Here is a 17,404-nt window from a genome sequence, read left to right as displayed (position 1 = left end):
CACTGTGCTGTGCGGTGTAAATGTACACTTTAATGTCACTGAACGTCATTGAATGGGCTGGGATGGCTGGAAAAATAATTTTAAAAGGAAGAATTTATGGATCCCATTAATAGTTATATTGCACAAGGTAATTTAAAGTTCCATTTTGTTGCAGCAATTGGAGATAATTTAAAGGTACTGCTGGAGGAATTTAAGCTAATTAACTCTGCTATACACAAGTTAATCTTTGCTGTTTCATTATGTGAGGGGGGCCACCATGCCTGCTCAACCCTGTTGTTGTGGAATTTTGGTTTGAGGTTATCAAAACCAAAGTCTGTTATGAAACAGACACAATATGTAATGAATCGTTGATGTATTCAAAGACACCAAATTGGTTCTATTTGTAGAGTGTACTTGCCGAGGTCAAGGCTTCACATAGCAGTTACAGTATGTGGGCTCTGTTGACCATATTGCTATCATTGTTCCATCGTTTGCTTATGGTGATGTTGATTTGTTAATATAGTTGTCTCTGTGGTAGCAGCCCTGCCCTATGTGTTTCAGGTACCTGATTAAATCAATAGTTTTCCCCTCCATGGGTGTGAGAGACGTCTCTGGTCACTATATTAACATACAGTAGGCTACAGTCCACTTATTCTCTCTTTTCATTCGGAACATAGCAGTGGCTGAAAGGCTGTGCATTCCCCAGTGACTTCCCCCACAGTCAAATGAAACAGGAAATCAATGCTTCACATTAACCCCTGATGAATCCACAGAGCCCTGAGACCAAGCAGGTTGTGCTTCTTGTAGTATCGCCCACCGCCGACTATAATATTGAGTCGAACCACTGTGAGACCAACAGAATAGAGCAGGCTTTACTCTACCTCTTCTTATTGTCTTCTCATCCAGAAGTACAGTGACACTGCTAAGCATTCCCTAAAAAACTACAATAATGTTTTGAGCAAAATGAATGGAGTAGTGCTACACTGAACAATGGCCAATACAGCACTGTTAAGCTGACTGATTAAGGCTGCTGCATCAATGTAAAATACATGTACAAGAGATACCTCAGAAGACTTCTAAGTTTGTACGGCATAGCCACTAAACAGTTTATCTTATTAACAAATGGCCATAGCGTACTTTAGAACAATCCACGTTGTCAGTCAGTCTTAAAACAACGGTAACGTGACCATTGTGCATTGTTAACTCTGGACATAGGCACAGTATCTGTCTTGAAAAGCTATACCATAATTTCCGTAACTTCGCTTATTTTTGTGTGGCAATTCTGTAGATAAATTAACTTGCGACTGATGTAATTTCAGGTAGGCTGTGCAATATATGATTGTCTTTACTCAAATTTCATGAATGTGAACCCTTTCTACACCTGATTGGATAAAAACACTACTTGCTAGATTGTCGTTTGTCTTTACTTCTGATTTTCAAGCTGTCAAAACATGGCAGCTTCTGGAAACATTACATTCCTCCTATGAAGCAAGCAAGTAAATCCAAGGCAAAATATAAGCCTTACAGTCACAACAGCCATGCTTAAAATCTATAACTCCTTGTTTTATTTCATTTTTTCTAAGGCTCTGCTTTGCACCTGGATATCCTATCCATAAAAGCAGGTTGAACATCTATTATATCAACAAAGTCACATATGACCTGTCCTGATGCTACATACAGCTAGGTAATGTGTTTTGTTCTCCAAAGCCAGATATCCAAACTTCTATTGAAACCTGACTATAAATGCCGTACTTTTTGGATTACGTGGCTCAGAATGTGATTTCACCTCAACCAATTAGTTTTATGACATTTCAGTTTAATACAGTATATTGTAGACCTGGCCAAGGGCATTTATGTCCACTGCCTGCACAGATTAATCAGTGCAGCTTTGCAAAAGGTGAGTAATTTGTTTCTCCCTTTGTTGGCTGAGAAGCTTTGGGCTGTGTACATTTGTAGTAGTTCAGTGTAATCTTAATTAATGGTCTGTGCGTCAATTGATGTAGCAGTTAAGCAGTTAATGGTCTGACTGCATTTTTCCCCCTGTCTATTTAAATTATGTTTTGGCCTCACTCCACTATAATAATACTAAGATTGTTGTGATGGTTTTGGGTTCTGTTATTTCCTGTTTTATTTTGGTAAGTGTTCTACCTCATGTGTCTTGTGTAGTTTTGCTTCCTGTCTTTTGTTTGCTTTTCGCCAGTTTTGATTGTTTGCCCTGTCCTAATTAGTTCCACCTGTGTATAGTTGCTCCCCTCCCCTGTATTTAGTCTGTGTCATTCCCATCTCTCTCTGTCAGATTGCCATTGTATCAACGTCAAGCACGCTGGCATTTAGTACTTGTGTTTCTGTATATTTTGTTTCCTTTGGCCCTTGCCTGCTCCCTGTTGGACTTGTTTGCCTGTTCTGGACTGCTGACCTGTTGTGAGTGACTTTAGCCTGCCAGTATCAGTGTAAGCGTTTTTCCTTCCATTAAAATTGTTGAACTGAACCTGCTCTGCCTCTGTCTGCATTTTGGGTCCACCTTGTGTTCCTGCTTGACACACAACAATTTTGGGTGTCTTACTCCTATACAAGAATTAATGTTTTTCTAATAAAACAATGTTACTGTTTCTTTTTTTTTCTTTTTTGATCCACCATGAAAAGAATTGAGCAATTGCGGAGAAATGCTTGTGGCGTGGTGCTCATAGTGTTTTGACAAGGGTTCAACATGCCAGTTGAACAATACAATCTCATTTGTGGAGTGAAAAGTCAAGTCCTTTTTTTTAAAAAAAAAAAAAAAAAATTCTCTATCAGCTTCCTACTATAAAATGGTAACTAGCTGCATCTACTGTATATAGTGCTTTTATCCAAAGCGCTTCACAATTTTTGCCTCTTATTCACCCATTCTTGCGCATACATTTGCAGCAGCAAGCTACCATGCAGGGTGCTGGCAAACAATCAGGAGCAATTTGGGGTTCAGTGTCTTGCCCAAGGACACTTCAACATGTGGACCCGAGGAGCAGGGGATCGAATTGCCAACCCTTGTGATCAGTATGATCACCCGCTCTACCTGCTGAGCCACAGGCAGCTATCAATAGGGTCCTTTTTTTATAAACACAAATTTCTGCCAAAGTTAACTAGCTCTGGTTATTTCAATTGAGAGATTTGTCTGTTTTGTCTGAACTCACTGAACAGGTAGTAAAGTAGGTGGGAGAAGGCGAAGCCACGTACTTTTGTGCACCAATCAGGATTTAACTATTTGAATCAAAATCTGATGACTGTTTGCTTATGTTGCTAGTACTGTCAATCAAATCTGATCAAACCATACCCACATAGTCCTGATGAAGCAGATTAGCTGAATTTAGATTTTTATTTTTTAAGATTTTGATAAGTGAGTTTTTTTTTTCCCATGAACTTCATTGTTAATGTTATTTAGAGGAAAACTTATGTTTTGATGTAAATGTTTTTAATGTAAATAGTAATACATAGGTAGAATAACACAAACAACCTCTATTGGTTTCTCACAGGCCTTCACTTCACAGGCATATTGGTTTTCTAGCCCTAAAATATACACTACTGTTTTCTTAGTGTATCTATTCCTCCACTTCCACCTTACTGTCATCAATTAACAGGCTCAAGGGTGCATGACTAGGACAAAGGAAGCACAACCTGGAACTCGGTTTTTGTTAAGACGGGTCTGTCCAGAAGGGCCACTGATGCAGCACAGTGCACTGTAATAAATCTAGACATATCGACCCACAGCTTGCTCTATTGAGAGAACTGTTTGAGCCATGGCTTACATTACTGCAGGTAAACAGTGCCCCTTAATCTCTCTCACACACACATATACATGTTTATGAGCACATAAGTGCACATAACAGAACAAAACATACAGAACACTAATACGCATTTACAAATAGTAATGCAAACCTGCATATACATTCATGTAAATAATATGCACGACAACATAAATGAGTGGTTGCTTTTCAGCTCAGGACTTATTTAAAGATGCTATCAGATTTGATTGCTGGGCACCCTAGTGTCTACAGTCCTCTTAAGGATGGATTAAGAGTGAAACACTGAAGTAGCCTATTTTACACCAAGAGGTGATGACAGAGTACAGGCCTGCTGCAGTAACCGTGGCAACAGGAGCGGATGGGAAGAACATGTACCTCGTCCGAAGCAGGGCAAACTGGATGTTCCTCGACACTTCTTCAGACTGCTCTCCAGGGACAGGGAGCAGGACAGAGGATGCTCACACTTCCTCCCAGCCCATCCCTCCTTACAGTCACACCTGCCACAGTTACACTGGCCATGGCCTGCCAAGACGAAAGAAGAGGTGAAGGAAGCAGAGAGGTGAAACAAAGTGGAGGTTTTGTACAGGGGAAATTCAAATAAGCGTACTGAGAGGGGTAAAAACAGCATTGAGTGAAGTGGAGATTTGGATAGATTATGGAGCAAAAAATGGGGCAAAAGGGGAGCTTGTTTGTGAGAGAGAGAGAAAGGGGAGGTAGTAAAATAAACAAGGGGCAGGACATGCTAGAGGTGAGAAGATGAGGGGGATTTTAGTGGCCTTAGAACATTGGCTAAACAAGCTTTGACTGTCTGCCCTCTTCTAAGCTGCTGGATGACTATTGATTATAACTGGTCTGGTCTGGTCTGGGGAATAGAGAGTGGGAGAAACTGTTGGAGAAAGCTGAGATTTAAAACATTAAGATGTAAATTGTGTCTGTATTTTCTCAAACAGTAAACTATACTGTACATTAAGGTATGCACCAAAGAACTGTTAACTGTGTATATGCTAGGATGCTAAGATACATTTTCTGGTACATAAATTATTAGTTTAATGAATATTGAACATTGGTAGCATCCATCATATCCATGTGAAAAAGCGAAAAGATCATTCCCACCCCTCCCCAGTGTATTGTTAAGTCATATGTACAGCTGCGAAGCTGCACCAGAGTATTAGAATCAGATGGGGAGCTGTTGGTGTTTGCTAAATGCAAGGAACTGTAACAATTTACAGTAACAATGACAATGCCATTTTATGGGGGATTATGTGCTGGGCTACTTCTTGGTTGGGAACAGTTTCCAAGCAACCATCAGAGACTCCATGAAGTCACTGGTCCCACTCAAAAAAGTAGTCTGGCACATTAACCCCTGTGAAAAGGCAAATGGTCATTTTTACACTTTGGTTTATGTAGGCAGATTTTGTTACCTTTGGAAAGAGGCAGGATAGCTGTTTCCCTGTTTCCAGTCTTTATGCTAAGCTAAGGTAACCAGCTACATACGTAGTCGGCTCCAGCTACATATTTAGTGCACAGACATGAGAGTGGTATTGATCTTCTCTCTAACTCCTGCCAAGAAAGCAAATAAGCATATTTCCCAAAATCTTGAAGCATTTCTTTAACAATTTTTAGGAGGACTCAGGATTTCTGGAAATGTATTGCATACAGGTATGTGACTGTATTTTTTTTATCATCCAAAAACAGCATGCTGACCTGAACAGAAGTCATCCGTGTATCGGTCGTAGGTTGCATGGCAGTTCCTCTCATCACACTCGCAGGTGTCTCCATGAATATCTCCCCAGTCGCCAGAGGGATCTACATCATAACAGTTACACTCCCCACACACACAAGTCCCTAATACCCACAGCAAACACAACCACACAAACACACATACTGTAAATTCACATTGTATTAATCTCCATTGTAGGTTTTTTTTTCAGCCTTACATTCCACATACATCAAAAATGTGAACTGGAAAAAAAAAATGAACAAACAGAAAAATGAAACTATGCAAAATACTCATCGTCTGTAACATGATAAACAGGGGGGCAAGCTACTTGCACAGATGTGGGTGGGGGTGGGAGGATATATTTTTCTACTTTAGCAGAGGCTGTAGCCAACAGGATAAATACCCTTTCTCCTTCTGTCTAATGTTTTCTTCCTTTATCTATGTATCTGTCTGTCTCTCTCTTTCTCATTTGTTTTACATCTTAGCCAGGGCATCAGCTGAGCAGCAGTCAGTGGAAATCCCATTTTCTCTTATCAGGAATGACAGAGCACGGGGAACCCCAGGGGAGCCAGGCCAGCTGGCAAGTCTGTGGGCTGTGGCTGGCACATGTCTGTGTTCAGCTCTAGGTTCGTTCTCCCTCACCACCTCATAACCCTGGAGCCCTGGATTTATACAGCCATGCACTTTTATGTCTGCCACTGTCACAGCCCAGTTTCAACAGAGAAGATTATAGCACCTGTATTAACTACTATTCAAAACTGTTCTATGAATGCTCTATAAAATCTATAAATGTATATGTTCTATATTTTAAGAGGCAGTTTCTCACCAAATTCCTGTTTTCAGCTAAGAAGCAACCTCCCTTTCCACAGAAGAGGCATGTTTCCTATCTGCGTGCCTCATGCAACCATTTTATCTCTGAGTCAAATCATTTTGATCATAGATGCATGTATTTAGCCTCCAGCATTATGTGGCTATAATTTTGACAGCACGTCAGTTAGTGTATTATTAGTTCAACTGAGGAGGCTAGGTGAACCTAACAGACGGAGGGGGTTGACAGTTTGTTGGAATGAAACAGAGTAATCTATTAGGTACTGTCAGCCAAATCATTCAGTCATTCATTTCAGAGTGTGAGCAAAACAGGAGATAAAGGTTACTGTTGAGTAAAGGAGAGAGAGGGAAGATATTTTACAATCTCATACAAAACACTTCACTATATCTCTACATTTATACAGGATGATGAAATCAAATCAACCCTCTTTTATGTAATCATTTTCCTTGATCAATCTCCTGTAATCACCATGAATTATCTTCACAATGCTTTAAAGTAGGATTAATTCAGAGCAAAATGGTTACATGTCATATAGGGATGGGAATTGAGAATTGTTCTCATTATAATCAGCACCAAATTGTCTGACTTCTGAGAATTGTGTAGTACTTGAATGGGGTAGAATGAAAAGGTGTTTGAATATGTTCACGCATTTTACCAAACTGGGGGCAAGGCCAAAATACAGGATTTATGAGATTTCGACCAATGGTCACAATACTGGCAATGTGCTTAACATTTCTTGGCAGTGCATGTAGGAACATGGTGTTTTGGACAGTTTACAGTACAGATGTGTTGCATTTTCACAAGTGCATCAGTTACCTCAAGTAAAATTTGCTAAAATGTTATACCCTGCTACACAGGCAGCCTTATCTTTTTTTTTTGCCTTGAATTGGAATAACTAAATGTGAAAAAAATAATCTTAACCAAACATTATACATTTTCTTTCATTTCATCAATTTTAAATAATGCCAGGCTCAGGTTGTATCCAGTAGTTCCAGAGCACTAGTGATTCACTCTCAGATATGACAAATTTTATTGTTACTGTCAGTCAAATCTTTGAGATTTCCTGTACACGCTGTAATGTTCTTTTCATTGAAACAGTTTAGCTTTTGGTCAACAGTCAGAGTAAGAAAACTAAATCAAAGCTATACAATCTGCATCTTTTTCCACAGACAAAAAATGTATCAAAAAGGATTCATTAAAGAATTGGAAAACGCTGTGTAGCTAATAGAGCGAGCAGAAAAAAATATGTTTAGGTTGATTTTAAAATAAAACCAATAACAATAAAAATTTACAATTTGACTTCTTTTTAATTGCAGTCATATTTCCTTTGTTCTTTTCATTGGTAACTCTTGGGATTGTCAGCCTTTGCCTGCCCTTTTCTATAAAGAGAAGTACAATGGACTACCACACCATGAACACAGTCGATGGTTGTTCATGCTGTGTCAGCTGTGCACTTAACCATAAATCATAGGGCTCTGTCTATGTAGCCTACCATTTAGCCCTACCACTTAGCCAGCCCTCAGTCAGTCCACTGTAATTCATTTTAGAGAGCTTTAGTGAAATCCCTCAGGATCATTTTCTCTGACTGCCTGTCTGCCAAGCTCTGATGACTCTCAGTAGAATTTACATGAGGATTTTTTAAACCAGTCTATTCTCCATTTCTCTGTATTTCTCTTTTTTCTTTCTTCTCTCTTCTTTGTCGCCATCATTTTTTTACATTCTCATTTTCAAAGGTGGATGTCAAAGGTGAGTCTTTTTCATCTGTGATAGTCAGAAAACACACTGAACTGGGGTGCTCTTGTCATACATGCTGGAAAGTGACAGATCAAAAAATGTATTTAAATCTACATTGAGAATCAATTCAATTCACAACCTCTGGGACAGTGTCTTTTCCTCCTCTTAATGACCCTAGATAACAGACAAGAAATTAACCTGACCTCATTTAGAGTGTTTGTTTCCTGTTTCCTAGCAACACAATTCAATTGAAATTGTCACTATTATGAGGTGGATTCTAATGGGTTTTGAAGCAGTAGTGACAAACATAAAATTGCATAACTTCCTGGCCATACATCATTCCAGTATTTTATTGCTTTGTGAATCAAGGACAATAAATATCCGCACCCACAGGGGCCCCCCAGTGGCTCACCTAGAAGAAGCGTGCCATTAAGGCTGAGTCCTTACCACAGCGGCCTGGGTACAATTCCAGCCCGGGGCCCTTTGCTGCATGTCATCCTCTCTCTCTCTCTCTCTCTCTCTCTCTCTCTCTCTCTCTCTCTCTCTCTCCCCCCCACCTTTCCTGTCTTTCTCTGCAGCTATCTAATAAAGGCAAAAATGCCTGAAAAATAATCTTTAAAATCTAAAAATATATCTGCATTAACATAATGGCTGTTGGAAAAAAAAAGGTTCTATTTTATTTTTCTTGAACACCAGAGGCAGTGCTTAACACTGTATGTTATCCGTTTCTCGCACGCGCAGGTCACATGTGACCCGGGATGACGCAGGACGTAGGGCATAGGATGTAGTGTATATGAGCCCACATCATCATGAAAGATGTACCTAGCATCTTCTCGCAGGTAATTCGCGAATGCAGGTTGAACTGAATAAAGAAGATAACCAACTTACTTTTGGCTAGAAGTCCTGCAACCGCATGGTTGGATCTACGGTTTTGTCCTCCAAGGGCTGCGATTAGACAATCATGGCATGTACCTCCTTAGTTGTGATAAAAGAGGGACGGCTCCCCAGTAAGTTGCTTCGCTTGTGGGTAAAAGTTCCTTTGTTGTGATTGCTATAGAGGTGCTGTGTTGCTGTAACATTACATTAAAGAGGCAAGTTATTCGCGCCCCATTTTTTAAGTTAGCAGTACTAGTTCACTAGTGTCTTATTATTAAGAGAGGAAGTTGTTTTGATTTGAGTTTTAGAAACTCACCCTGATCTCTCTTAATAACAAGTGCTTCCACTCCTGAGTAACCTATTCTCTTGGGCGAGAGAAAAAAAACAAAAGAAGAAAAATTAAAGAAACAAATGGGCGACAGCGGCTTAGTGGTAAAGCGGGTCATCCACCAATCGGTAGGTCGGCCGTTTGATCCCGGCTTCCCCCAGCCCAACATGATTTGCTTTGTTTGAAGGTAAATCATTCTCATGTTCAAAGAAAACCTGCACCTGTCATCAGTGTGTGAATGGGGTGAATGTGATATGTAGTTGAAGCGCTTTGAGTGGTCGCGGAAAAGACTAGAAAGGCGCTATATATATATATATATATATATATATATATATATATATATATATATATACATATCCATTTACCAAATGTGTTACACACATGTGGGGAAGATGTGTCTGACAGTCAATGCATGAATTGCAATTTCATGCTGCGGAAACTGAAGTTAGCCCGAGGAGCTGAGGTGGAACGACTGCAGCTTGAAGGCCAGCTGCCTCCATCGGGTGTGGCTTCGAATGCGTGGAGTAGGCATAGTCGCTCTCCACCTGAAGGTGCCCTGCCTAGGAAAAAGGCCAAGAAAGTGGATTGTTTGGCAATCCACTTGGTTTGGTTAAAGTCGACACACTAGTCTCAGAGTTTGCTGAGATTAAAGATTTGCTCCTTATCTTTCAGCCAGGCAGGGGGGCTGAAACCCGGACCCCTACCGCACCAGGATGGGATGAGGATGCCCTGTCTACGAGGGCTTCCTGTAGCCAGTTCTGCAAACACAGACCTGGACAGGGAGAAGTAGAGGCTTCCCCCTACGCTTCTGACACCTGTTCGAACGGGAAGCAGGTCCAAGGCAGGCTAAGAGGCTGCCCAAGCCACAGTTAAACCAGTGGTCCGTATGGCGCTGGTGCGCTTAAGACCCCCACACATGATCAGCAGTAAAACCGCTCTGCGCTGGCTGTGCCCGACCCTTGATGGTGCGCACCGATCGAAATTGCTCAAAGTTCTAATTATTTCAAGTCTGACCTCATTTGCTGCTGACTTTTCAAAGCGCAACCAATGAGAAAACATCTGTATACGACATAGCCAGAATCCAGGTGAACCAACCCCTCCCCCCGAGGGCCCAGGGCTGGCTGTCAGATGCTTCTCCCAGCAGTACCTCAGCTGCTGGGAAAGGTGCACTACAGACCCTTGGGTGGTAGACATGCTCTCCCAAGGATACAGTCTTCAGTTCCAACACCAGCCCCCAGTTTTCAGTGGGATCAGACTGACCAGTCAGTGATCAAAGTCTCAGGCACTAAGACAGGAAATATCCACCCTCCTGGAGAAGGATGCCATAGAAGGAGTAGAGCTTCAGGCACAGCAAGGTGGGTTCTACTCAGTTTATTTTCTGATTCCAAAAAAAGAGGGTGGGTTTTGCTGTATATTGGACTTACGAAGGTGTTGCCCTTCCACATGCTAAGTATAGCAGATGTGCTCCAAGCCGTGACAGAGCAAAGTTGGTTCATGTCCATCGATTTGAAGGATGCATATTTTCACATTCCAAAAGCGCTACCTGCGCTTTGCATTCGATGGCAAAGCCTATCAGTTCAGGGTGCTCCGTTCGGTCTTTCCCTAGCCCCACGGGTCTTCACAAGGTGCATGCATGCAGCGCTGGCCCCAATGCAAGTTAACGGTATTTGGATGACTGGCTGATCTGTGTTCCAACCTGGGAATGGGCAGGGCAGGACACTATGGCCCTTCTATGTCATGTGACACGGTTGGGCCTTACCATCAATTATTGGTTAACGATTAATATTTTCTCATAACCAGCCAAAGGGTAGTGTTCATTGGATTAACCCTGGACTCCTGCCAGATGCGGGCTTCCCCAACTCCACAGTGAGTAGAGGCCATACTCCAGCCTCTCCGCCGTTTCCAGAAGAATAGGAGGAAGTACAGCCTTTTCCTTAGACTATTGGGTATGTTGATGTCAGTGACATCGCTAATGCCACTGGGCCTCTTGTACTTGCTGCCCTTCCAAGTTTGGACCGGTGGCCTCCATTTAGATCCAAGGTTGCACAGATCCAAGAGAGTCTGGGTGGCACATGAAATGATGGACCTTTGTGTTATATATTTGGTGCTCCACAAGTTCCTACCAGATTTGAGGGGCAGGCACGTCCCCTGGTGCCCCCTTCACAATCGTCAAGGGGCACCAGATCCACCCTGTCGCTACAGGGGGCACAGCAACTCCTGCAATGGGCTTGCTATCCTCAGGGGAGTGGAGACTCCACCCAGAGGTTGTAGAGGAAATATGGCACAGCAGAGGTGGACCTGTTTACCTCAGAGTCCTCAACCCACTGCCCCCTTTGGTTACCACTGATGGACACAGCAAGTAATTTGGGACAGGATAAAGTGGTTATCAGCAAAGGTTGCTTTTCTTCTGGCGATGGCATCAGCAAAGCGTGTAAGTGAGCTTCATGCCTTGTCAGTGCGTGAAGCATGCATGCGCTGGAACTTGGATGGCACAGTGGTGGCACTTTGGGCTAAGTCATCAATCTTCCCAAAGAGGCTGGCTCCAGCCCACTTCACCCCTCATGCTGACAGGATGAGGAAGGTAATTCGGCAGAACTGCTCTGCCCATTGAGGGAGGGCCTTGAGGCATTATATACTGCTGGCTTTTGCCACTCTAATAGCCTTTTTGTCTGGTATGGGGGCCGTAGGAAGGGGCACACCCTGTCCAAACAGAGGCTTTCCAGGTAGATTGTTGAGGTAATTGAGGAGGCATGAAGGTCAAGAGGACTGCCTTTGCCTCTTAATATCAGGGGCCACTTCACCAGGAGTGTCTCCATTTCCTGGGCAGCACTATGGGTGGTGCCTCTGAGTGAGATTTGTGCTGCGGCTACTTAGGCTACACCATGCACCGTTGCCCGTTTTAACAGGGTCAGCGTTGCTGCTCCCCATGCAGTAGCCCTCACGAGCCCTCAGGCCATTCCGGACAATGTGGGATTCCTCGTGACTATGTTGGTAATAGTCATCCAGTGTTAAGCACTGCCTCTGGCGGTCAGGAAGAATGAAATAGAACAAGAGTTACATATGTAACTATGGATCTTTGAATTCTGGATGACCACCAGAGTTCTTTGTCACTCAGAATTTTGATGAGGAGATTCTGTGGGGACATCTTTAATGATGGTCACATGTGACTTTGTTGAAATTAAATACTCGACCTGCATGTGTGCAAATAGACGGATAACATCCAGTTTTAAGCACTACCTCTGGCCGTCATCCAGAATTCATTGAACCGTAGCTGCAAACGTAACTCTTGTTTTTCCACATGTGTTATATTTAGTATATATTTTATTATTTTTGATTTCATTAATATATAACGACAGTCTCACATTTAAAATGTGCTATAGTAATTTAATCAATAATCATAGAATAACAATTTAAAATGGGATCCCAGACTACTGTGCAATGGCTTTGAAGTGGGTAAACATACCTCTGTTGCTGCAGATTTTGCCATCTGGAGATGTGCATCTCCGCTTGCTTTCCCATGGGCTGATGTCACACTGGAATTCACATTTGTCTCCATGCCAACCAGCAGCACAGTAACAGTTTCCACAGTAACACTGGCCATGGCCTGGAAGCGGATCAGAATGCATGCAACAACTGATGAGTTTACCTCTGTCAGTGTTATAGATTGATAGTCAGTTAAACATTTCCACATTAACTTCTCTGGAAATGTCCAGGTTTTAGGATTTTGAGAGGACTGTATAATTACTACAAATCCTTTTGCCAACCCAAATGTGAAACATTTTCTTTAAAAATTAATTAATTAATTAAAATAAAATGAATTGTCACTATTTGAGATCTGCTAGAAATATTAAGGCACCTGTATTTTTTACAAAGCTAAATTCTTCATTTTTTTGGAATGAACACATGAAGAGGAACAGGGATGCAAGAGAGCTAGAGACAACAGTTTGAACTACATTTAACTTCCACTTAACCTTTATGGACACATGATGCTGATGTGTTTTCTTATGTGAAATTGAGAACTTATTTCAAATTGTGTAAAGGGCATTATGCTGATTTACATTGATGGCTACAGGTGGGGAAATGTTTTGCATGAACTTGAACCGAAAACAAGTTGAACCAACAAGAAACGAACACTGTTCAGGAAATTTGATTATTTACTGTCTTACCAGTTAGATAAGAAGAGCAACATCAGTTTAATCTTTGAGCCTATCCAGAGGTAGCTCTGTGATGTGTTTAGCCTACCACAAAGAATGGAACACAGCTGCCTTTCTACTAGTATCTTCATAATATTCAAAGACTCTTCTAAAACTACTTGGTTAGGTTTAGGCACAAAAACGTCTTGATTAGGTTTAGGAAAAGATCATGGTTTGGGTAATCCAGGAAGTTATCTCAAGGGGTGTGTCGTGTAGTGTAGTGGGTGCGTCATGTAGTAAAATGGGTGTGTCGTGTAGTCTGCAAGACTGCAGATAGACCCTTCTCGTGTATAAGCCAAAAAAGCTTGAGGCAAGTTTTACAAATATAAAACCTCCATGGATTAAAAATTCATAATAGAAAGAATCATAATTGACCTTGCTTGCAGTTCGAGGTGTCCTGTCAACAGTTTTACAGATGTCTCTTTTATAATGGTGGTCTATGGAGAATATGCTTTTTGGGCCACAGGAGAATTTTTCGTTGCAATACCGCAAGTGGCCACTGGTCAAAATTGGAAGCAAAGCTGGGTAGCGGCGCTCTATCCAGGTCTTATTATAGATCAATGCAATGAATACGTTTTGAATTTGCTGGATGGCTGTCCCCCTGCTGTCTCTGTGCTAAGCTAGGCAACATATAATGGAACCATGGTTTTTTGACATACATAATATCATGCTAACTCAGCGCTATGTAACGATGCCAGCTAAAGCTAACAGGAAAAAAATTTTAATGCTCGCCTTCATCAACAGTTGATGATCCATGTAGAAGACATGGGCCATGCCTGAAATCACCCCCTCTTTATTATATAGTTCAACAAAAATTCCACAATGGAACGAAAAAATAGTGTTCATGGCATGTGCACCACTTTCTTTCTACAATCCCACAATGCAATGTTTCGCATTTTATAGATGAGAAAATTACTGTTGTGTGACGCAAAATGATTAGAAAGTTTGTGAAATCTCAATTTACTCTGTTGACTAAACTTTTAATGTCTATTACATAAGGATTAGTGAGTGTGTGAATAAGGACATGGTATTCGGACACACTAACGGAAAATTGTTCTTGTATTGCAGGGTATATCTAGCTACCCCATATTAGAGAATTATAAGGAAGAGAAGGTTTTTTAACATAACCTTGTTCAGATGCTTACTGTACTACAAGCAACACACAGGTTTATAGTTATTTTTTTCAAAAAATATCTTTCACTTTCCAATTAAATCCAATTGAGAGCCAGACAACTGCTAACTTGACAGGCTTGCTGTGCTTATTTACGGTTCCGAAGATATAATTGGACAATTGCTGGTCAGGGGAGGGGTTAAGCAAATGGTCAATTGACATCAGTGTTCTCTAACTCTCAATAACACAGAAGAGAAACAAATTATGGCAGTATTTTTTTAATATACCGGTAGTCATTCAAAAAGAGAACTGCTCTAGTTGGTACGACAGCTGCTAACACAGGGTAGAAGCAATCAGTCAACCAAGACAGATTGACAAGGATGGACAGTCCTTGAATAACCATATAACCAATAACCATTTAACCATGTTAAACTAAGGTGCCTGTTTTGTTTTGGCAAAAGAGTGAAGGGGTGAGACAGGGGCTGGGGGGCATACCTCCACACACCTCTCCGGTGTCCTCGTCCAGACACTCGCTGTCGTCACACTCACAGAAATGTCCCGTCACCAGACCCCTGTTGTCTTTATTGTTACACATGCAGCCACCACAGTGGCAGGTACCTATTAAAAATACCAGCTTTAGACATAGTTTAAGCATGTTTGTTGGAAAAGGTCAAGTATGTGGTTGGATGGGAGGATGTGTGTATGTTTTGATGCAGTGCACTTTAAGACCAAGAACCCAGCTGGTTTGCAGATGTGCATTGAAGGAATCATCTGTGCATCATGTGGCAACAGATCTAGACTGTCTGACTGCTGAAGGTGGTGGAGGTGTGTTTGTGTTTGTGTGTGCTGGGGGCTTTTTGAATGATGCGATATAGGGACGGAAGGCTATTACATGCTGTGAATACATTTGCATTTTACACGTTCAAACAGGCCACATACTGTACAGTACACGCTTTCACAGACATGCACACGCTGAAATGCAGACACACAAATACACGTCTATCCTTCATTAAGCTGGGGGCATTGCGGGCCAGTGGTGAGGTTAAGCCCAGGTGGGTGATGGGCTGTCAGTATGTGGAAAACAACCTCAACCCAGACATCACCTCACAGTGTGCGTCTTCAGTGTGCCAATGCTCAATCATGTGTCCACAGACATAAACACACAAACTGGGACTTTGTGCATCAAATAAAGTGTTTTATGAGACTTAAGACCAAATTGAATTATCAATACTTACTTACAGTATTATTAACTCAAAATGTCAGTCTTCCCAACGCTCATTCATATATGAATTTATACATGTACCTGTGTTAGTGAAAGAGAGATTGTTTATACTGATAAATATGTGTGAGAGCAAAGAGATCACAAGTATCTGCTTTAACTGAAAGAAATGAACTTTGAAGGAGGTTTATAAGGTGTAACTTGATGGCTTTATTATGGTTAATGATTATTTAATTAATGTTTGGTCAGTAATAAGTTAATAACAGTGACAAACTCATACAAACTTATCAATTGCAGACATCATTGCTTATTATAAAATGTGTAAGACATTATCAAACAAATAATAACAAATAATAATGAATTTTTGACTTAGTAGTAAGAAATCAAATCTGCAGTTATCAATGTCAGTAGATTTTACAACCTGGCAACCTAGAACTTGTCTTTAATAATGGCTTATTACTAGTCTATAAAGCATTTAAAAGAGCCATTAGTTTAAGCTGTTAGTTCCAACTAATAAACCTTTTATAAAGACTGCATTATTGGAAAGGGGTACCAAAAGCAAAATACTAAAAATGCAATTCTATGTAATTGGTGTGTCTATATTTTGTGCGCATGTGTCTGTGAATATGCAATGCTTGTTATTTGTTTGATGCAGGTTTTTGTTCATGTTTGAGTGTACTTTCTTGCAACTGTGTATAACTAAGACTCATTGTGTGTATACACGTGTGGGTGTGTGTGTGTGTGTGTGTCTGTGGTCGCAGTACCTCTGTTGGAGCAGATCACCCCCTGTGGGTTTTTGCAAAGCTCTTTGCTCTTCTTCTTGGGTAGGTTACACTCTTCCTGGTACTGGCAGGCATCTCCGAACCAGCCTTCATCACACTCACACGTCCCACAGTCACAGTAGCCGCGGTCTAAAGGGAAACACAACACACCACATGCTGTTTATCAACTCTGTGTTTATAGAGTGATTTGAAGCACAGGCAATGGACATGCTTTTGAAAGACACACATAAGTGTTATCTTAAATGAATATGATGGCATTGCCTTACCAAGAGAATACATAAATTAGGGTTGTATGATTCATTTGACTCCTTTGACTGCAAATTATTGTAACAGACCCATTGTGGATGTGAAATATCATATATTTCCTTTGGGACACATAAATGTACATCTAGTAAGCAAGCAGGCAGGCTGACAGGCAGTACCTTGTTTCTATTGTATTTGTTAGTCTGATTTGATGATATACTAGCTTCCCCATCAATCACTCAGTGAGATCATTACCTTATTCATTGTTCAGGGGACCTACACTGGCAGTTCAGCATCACTATTTCTCCTAATTCTGATGGCCGTAGTGAGCAATATGAAAAACAGGAGGAATCATATGATGCAAATGAAGGCTGTTGACAAGTTATTATAAATGTTGCCCCCATTGCATTTTGTAGCAAGGGGCCTTGTATGTCACACTCAATCAGTCTCCTGACTCGTTCATCATGTAAATGTGGTGTCCTTTTCAAGGGCTATCCATCAGTCATTAACAACAGGCAAGTCCCCTGTCTCTCCTCATTATCGATACGTCCCAGGGGACACTTTGGAACAGGTTCAAGGAAAAGAAGAATATGGAAAGTGAACTTCAAAGAAAG

General features: G+C 41.2%; 1 protein-coding gene across 2 annotated transcripts in view; it reads right to left on the bottom strand.

Annotated features, from left to right (window-relative positions):
• itgbl1 (integrin, beta-like 1) overlaps positions 1-17,404 on the bottom strand; it is a 48,978-nt gene that overhangs the window by 19,654 nt on the left and 11,920 nt on the right. Inside the window, exons 3-7 of one of the 2 annotated variants that reach the window (XM_044216033.1) lie at positions 16,530-16,676; positions 15,042-15,164; positions 12,706-12,846; positions 5,460-5,600; positions 4,131-4,277 (exon numbers count right to left, since the gene is read on the bottom strand). In XM_044216033.1, coding sequence (XP_044071968.1) covers positions 4,131-4,277; positions 5,460-5,600; positions 12,706-12,846; positions 15,042-15,164; positions 16,530-16,676 — 699 coding nt within the window. The remainder of the gene's footprint in view (positions 1-4,130; positions 4,278-5,459; positions 5,601-12,705; positions 12,847-15,041; positions 15,165-16,529; positions 16,677-17,404) is intronic. The other variant, XM_044216034.1, reaches the window with a different exon arrangement.

Source organism: Siniperca chuatsi, linkage group LG12 (assembly GCF_020085105.1).
Source record: "Siniperca chuatsi isolate FFG_IHB_CAS linkage group LG12, ASM2008510v1, whole genome shotgun sequence".
NCBI lineage: Eukaryota > Metazoa > Chordata > Actinopteri > Centrarchiformes > Sinipercidae > Siniperca > Siniperca chuatsi.
Note: the sequence above shows the minus strand (reverse complement) of the source record. Positions and strands in the feature narration are given on the sequence as shown.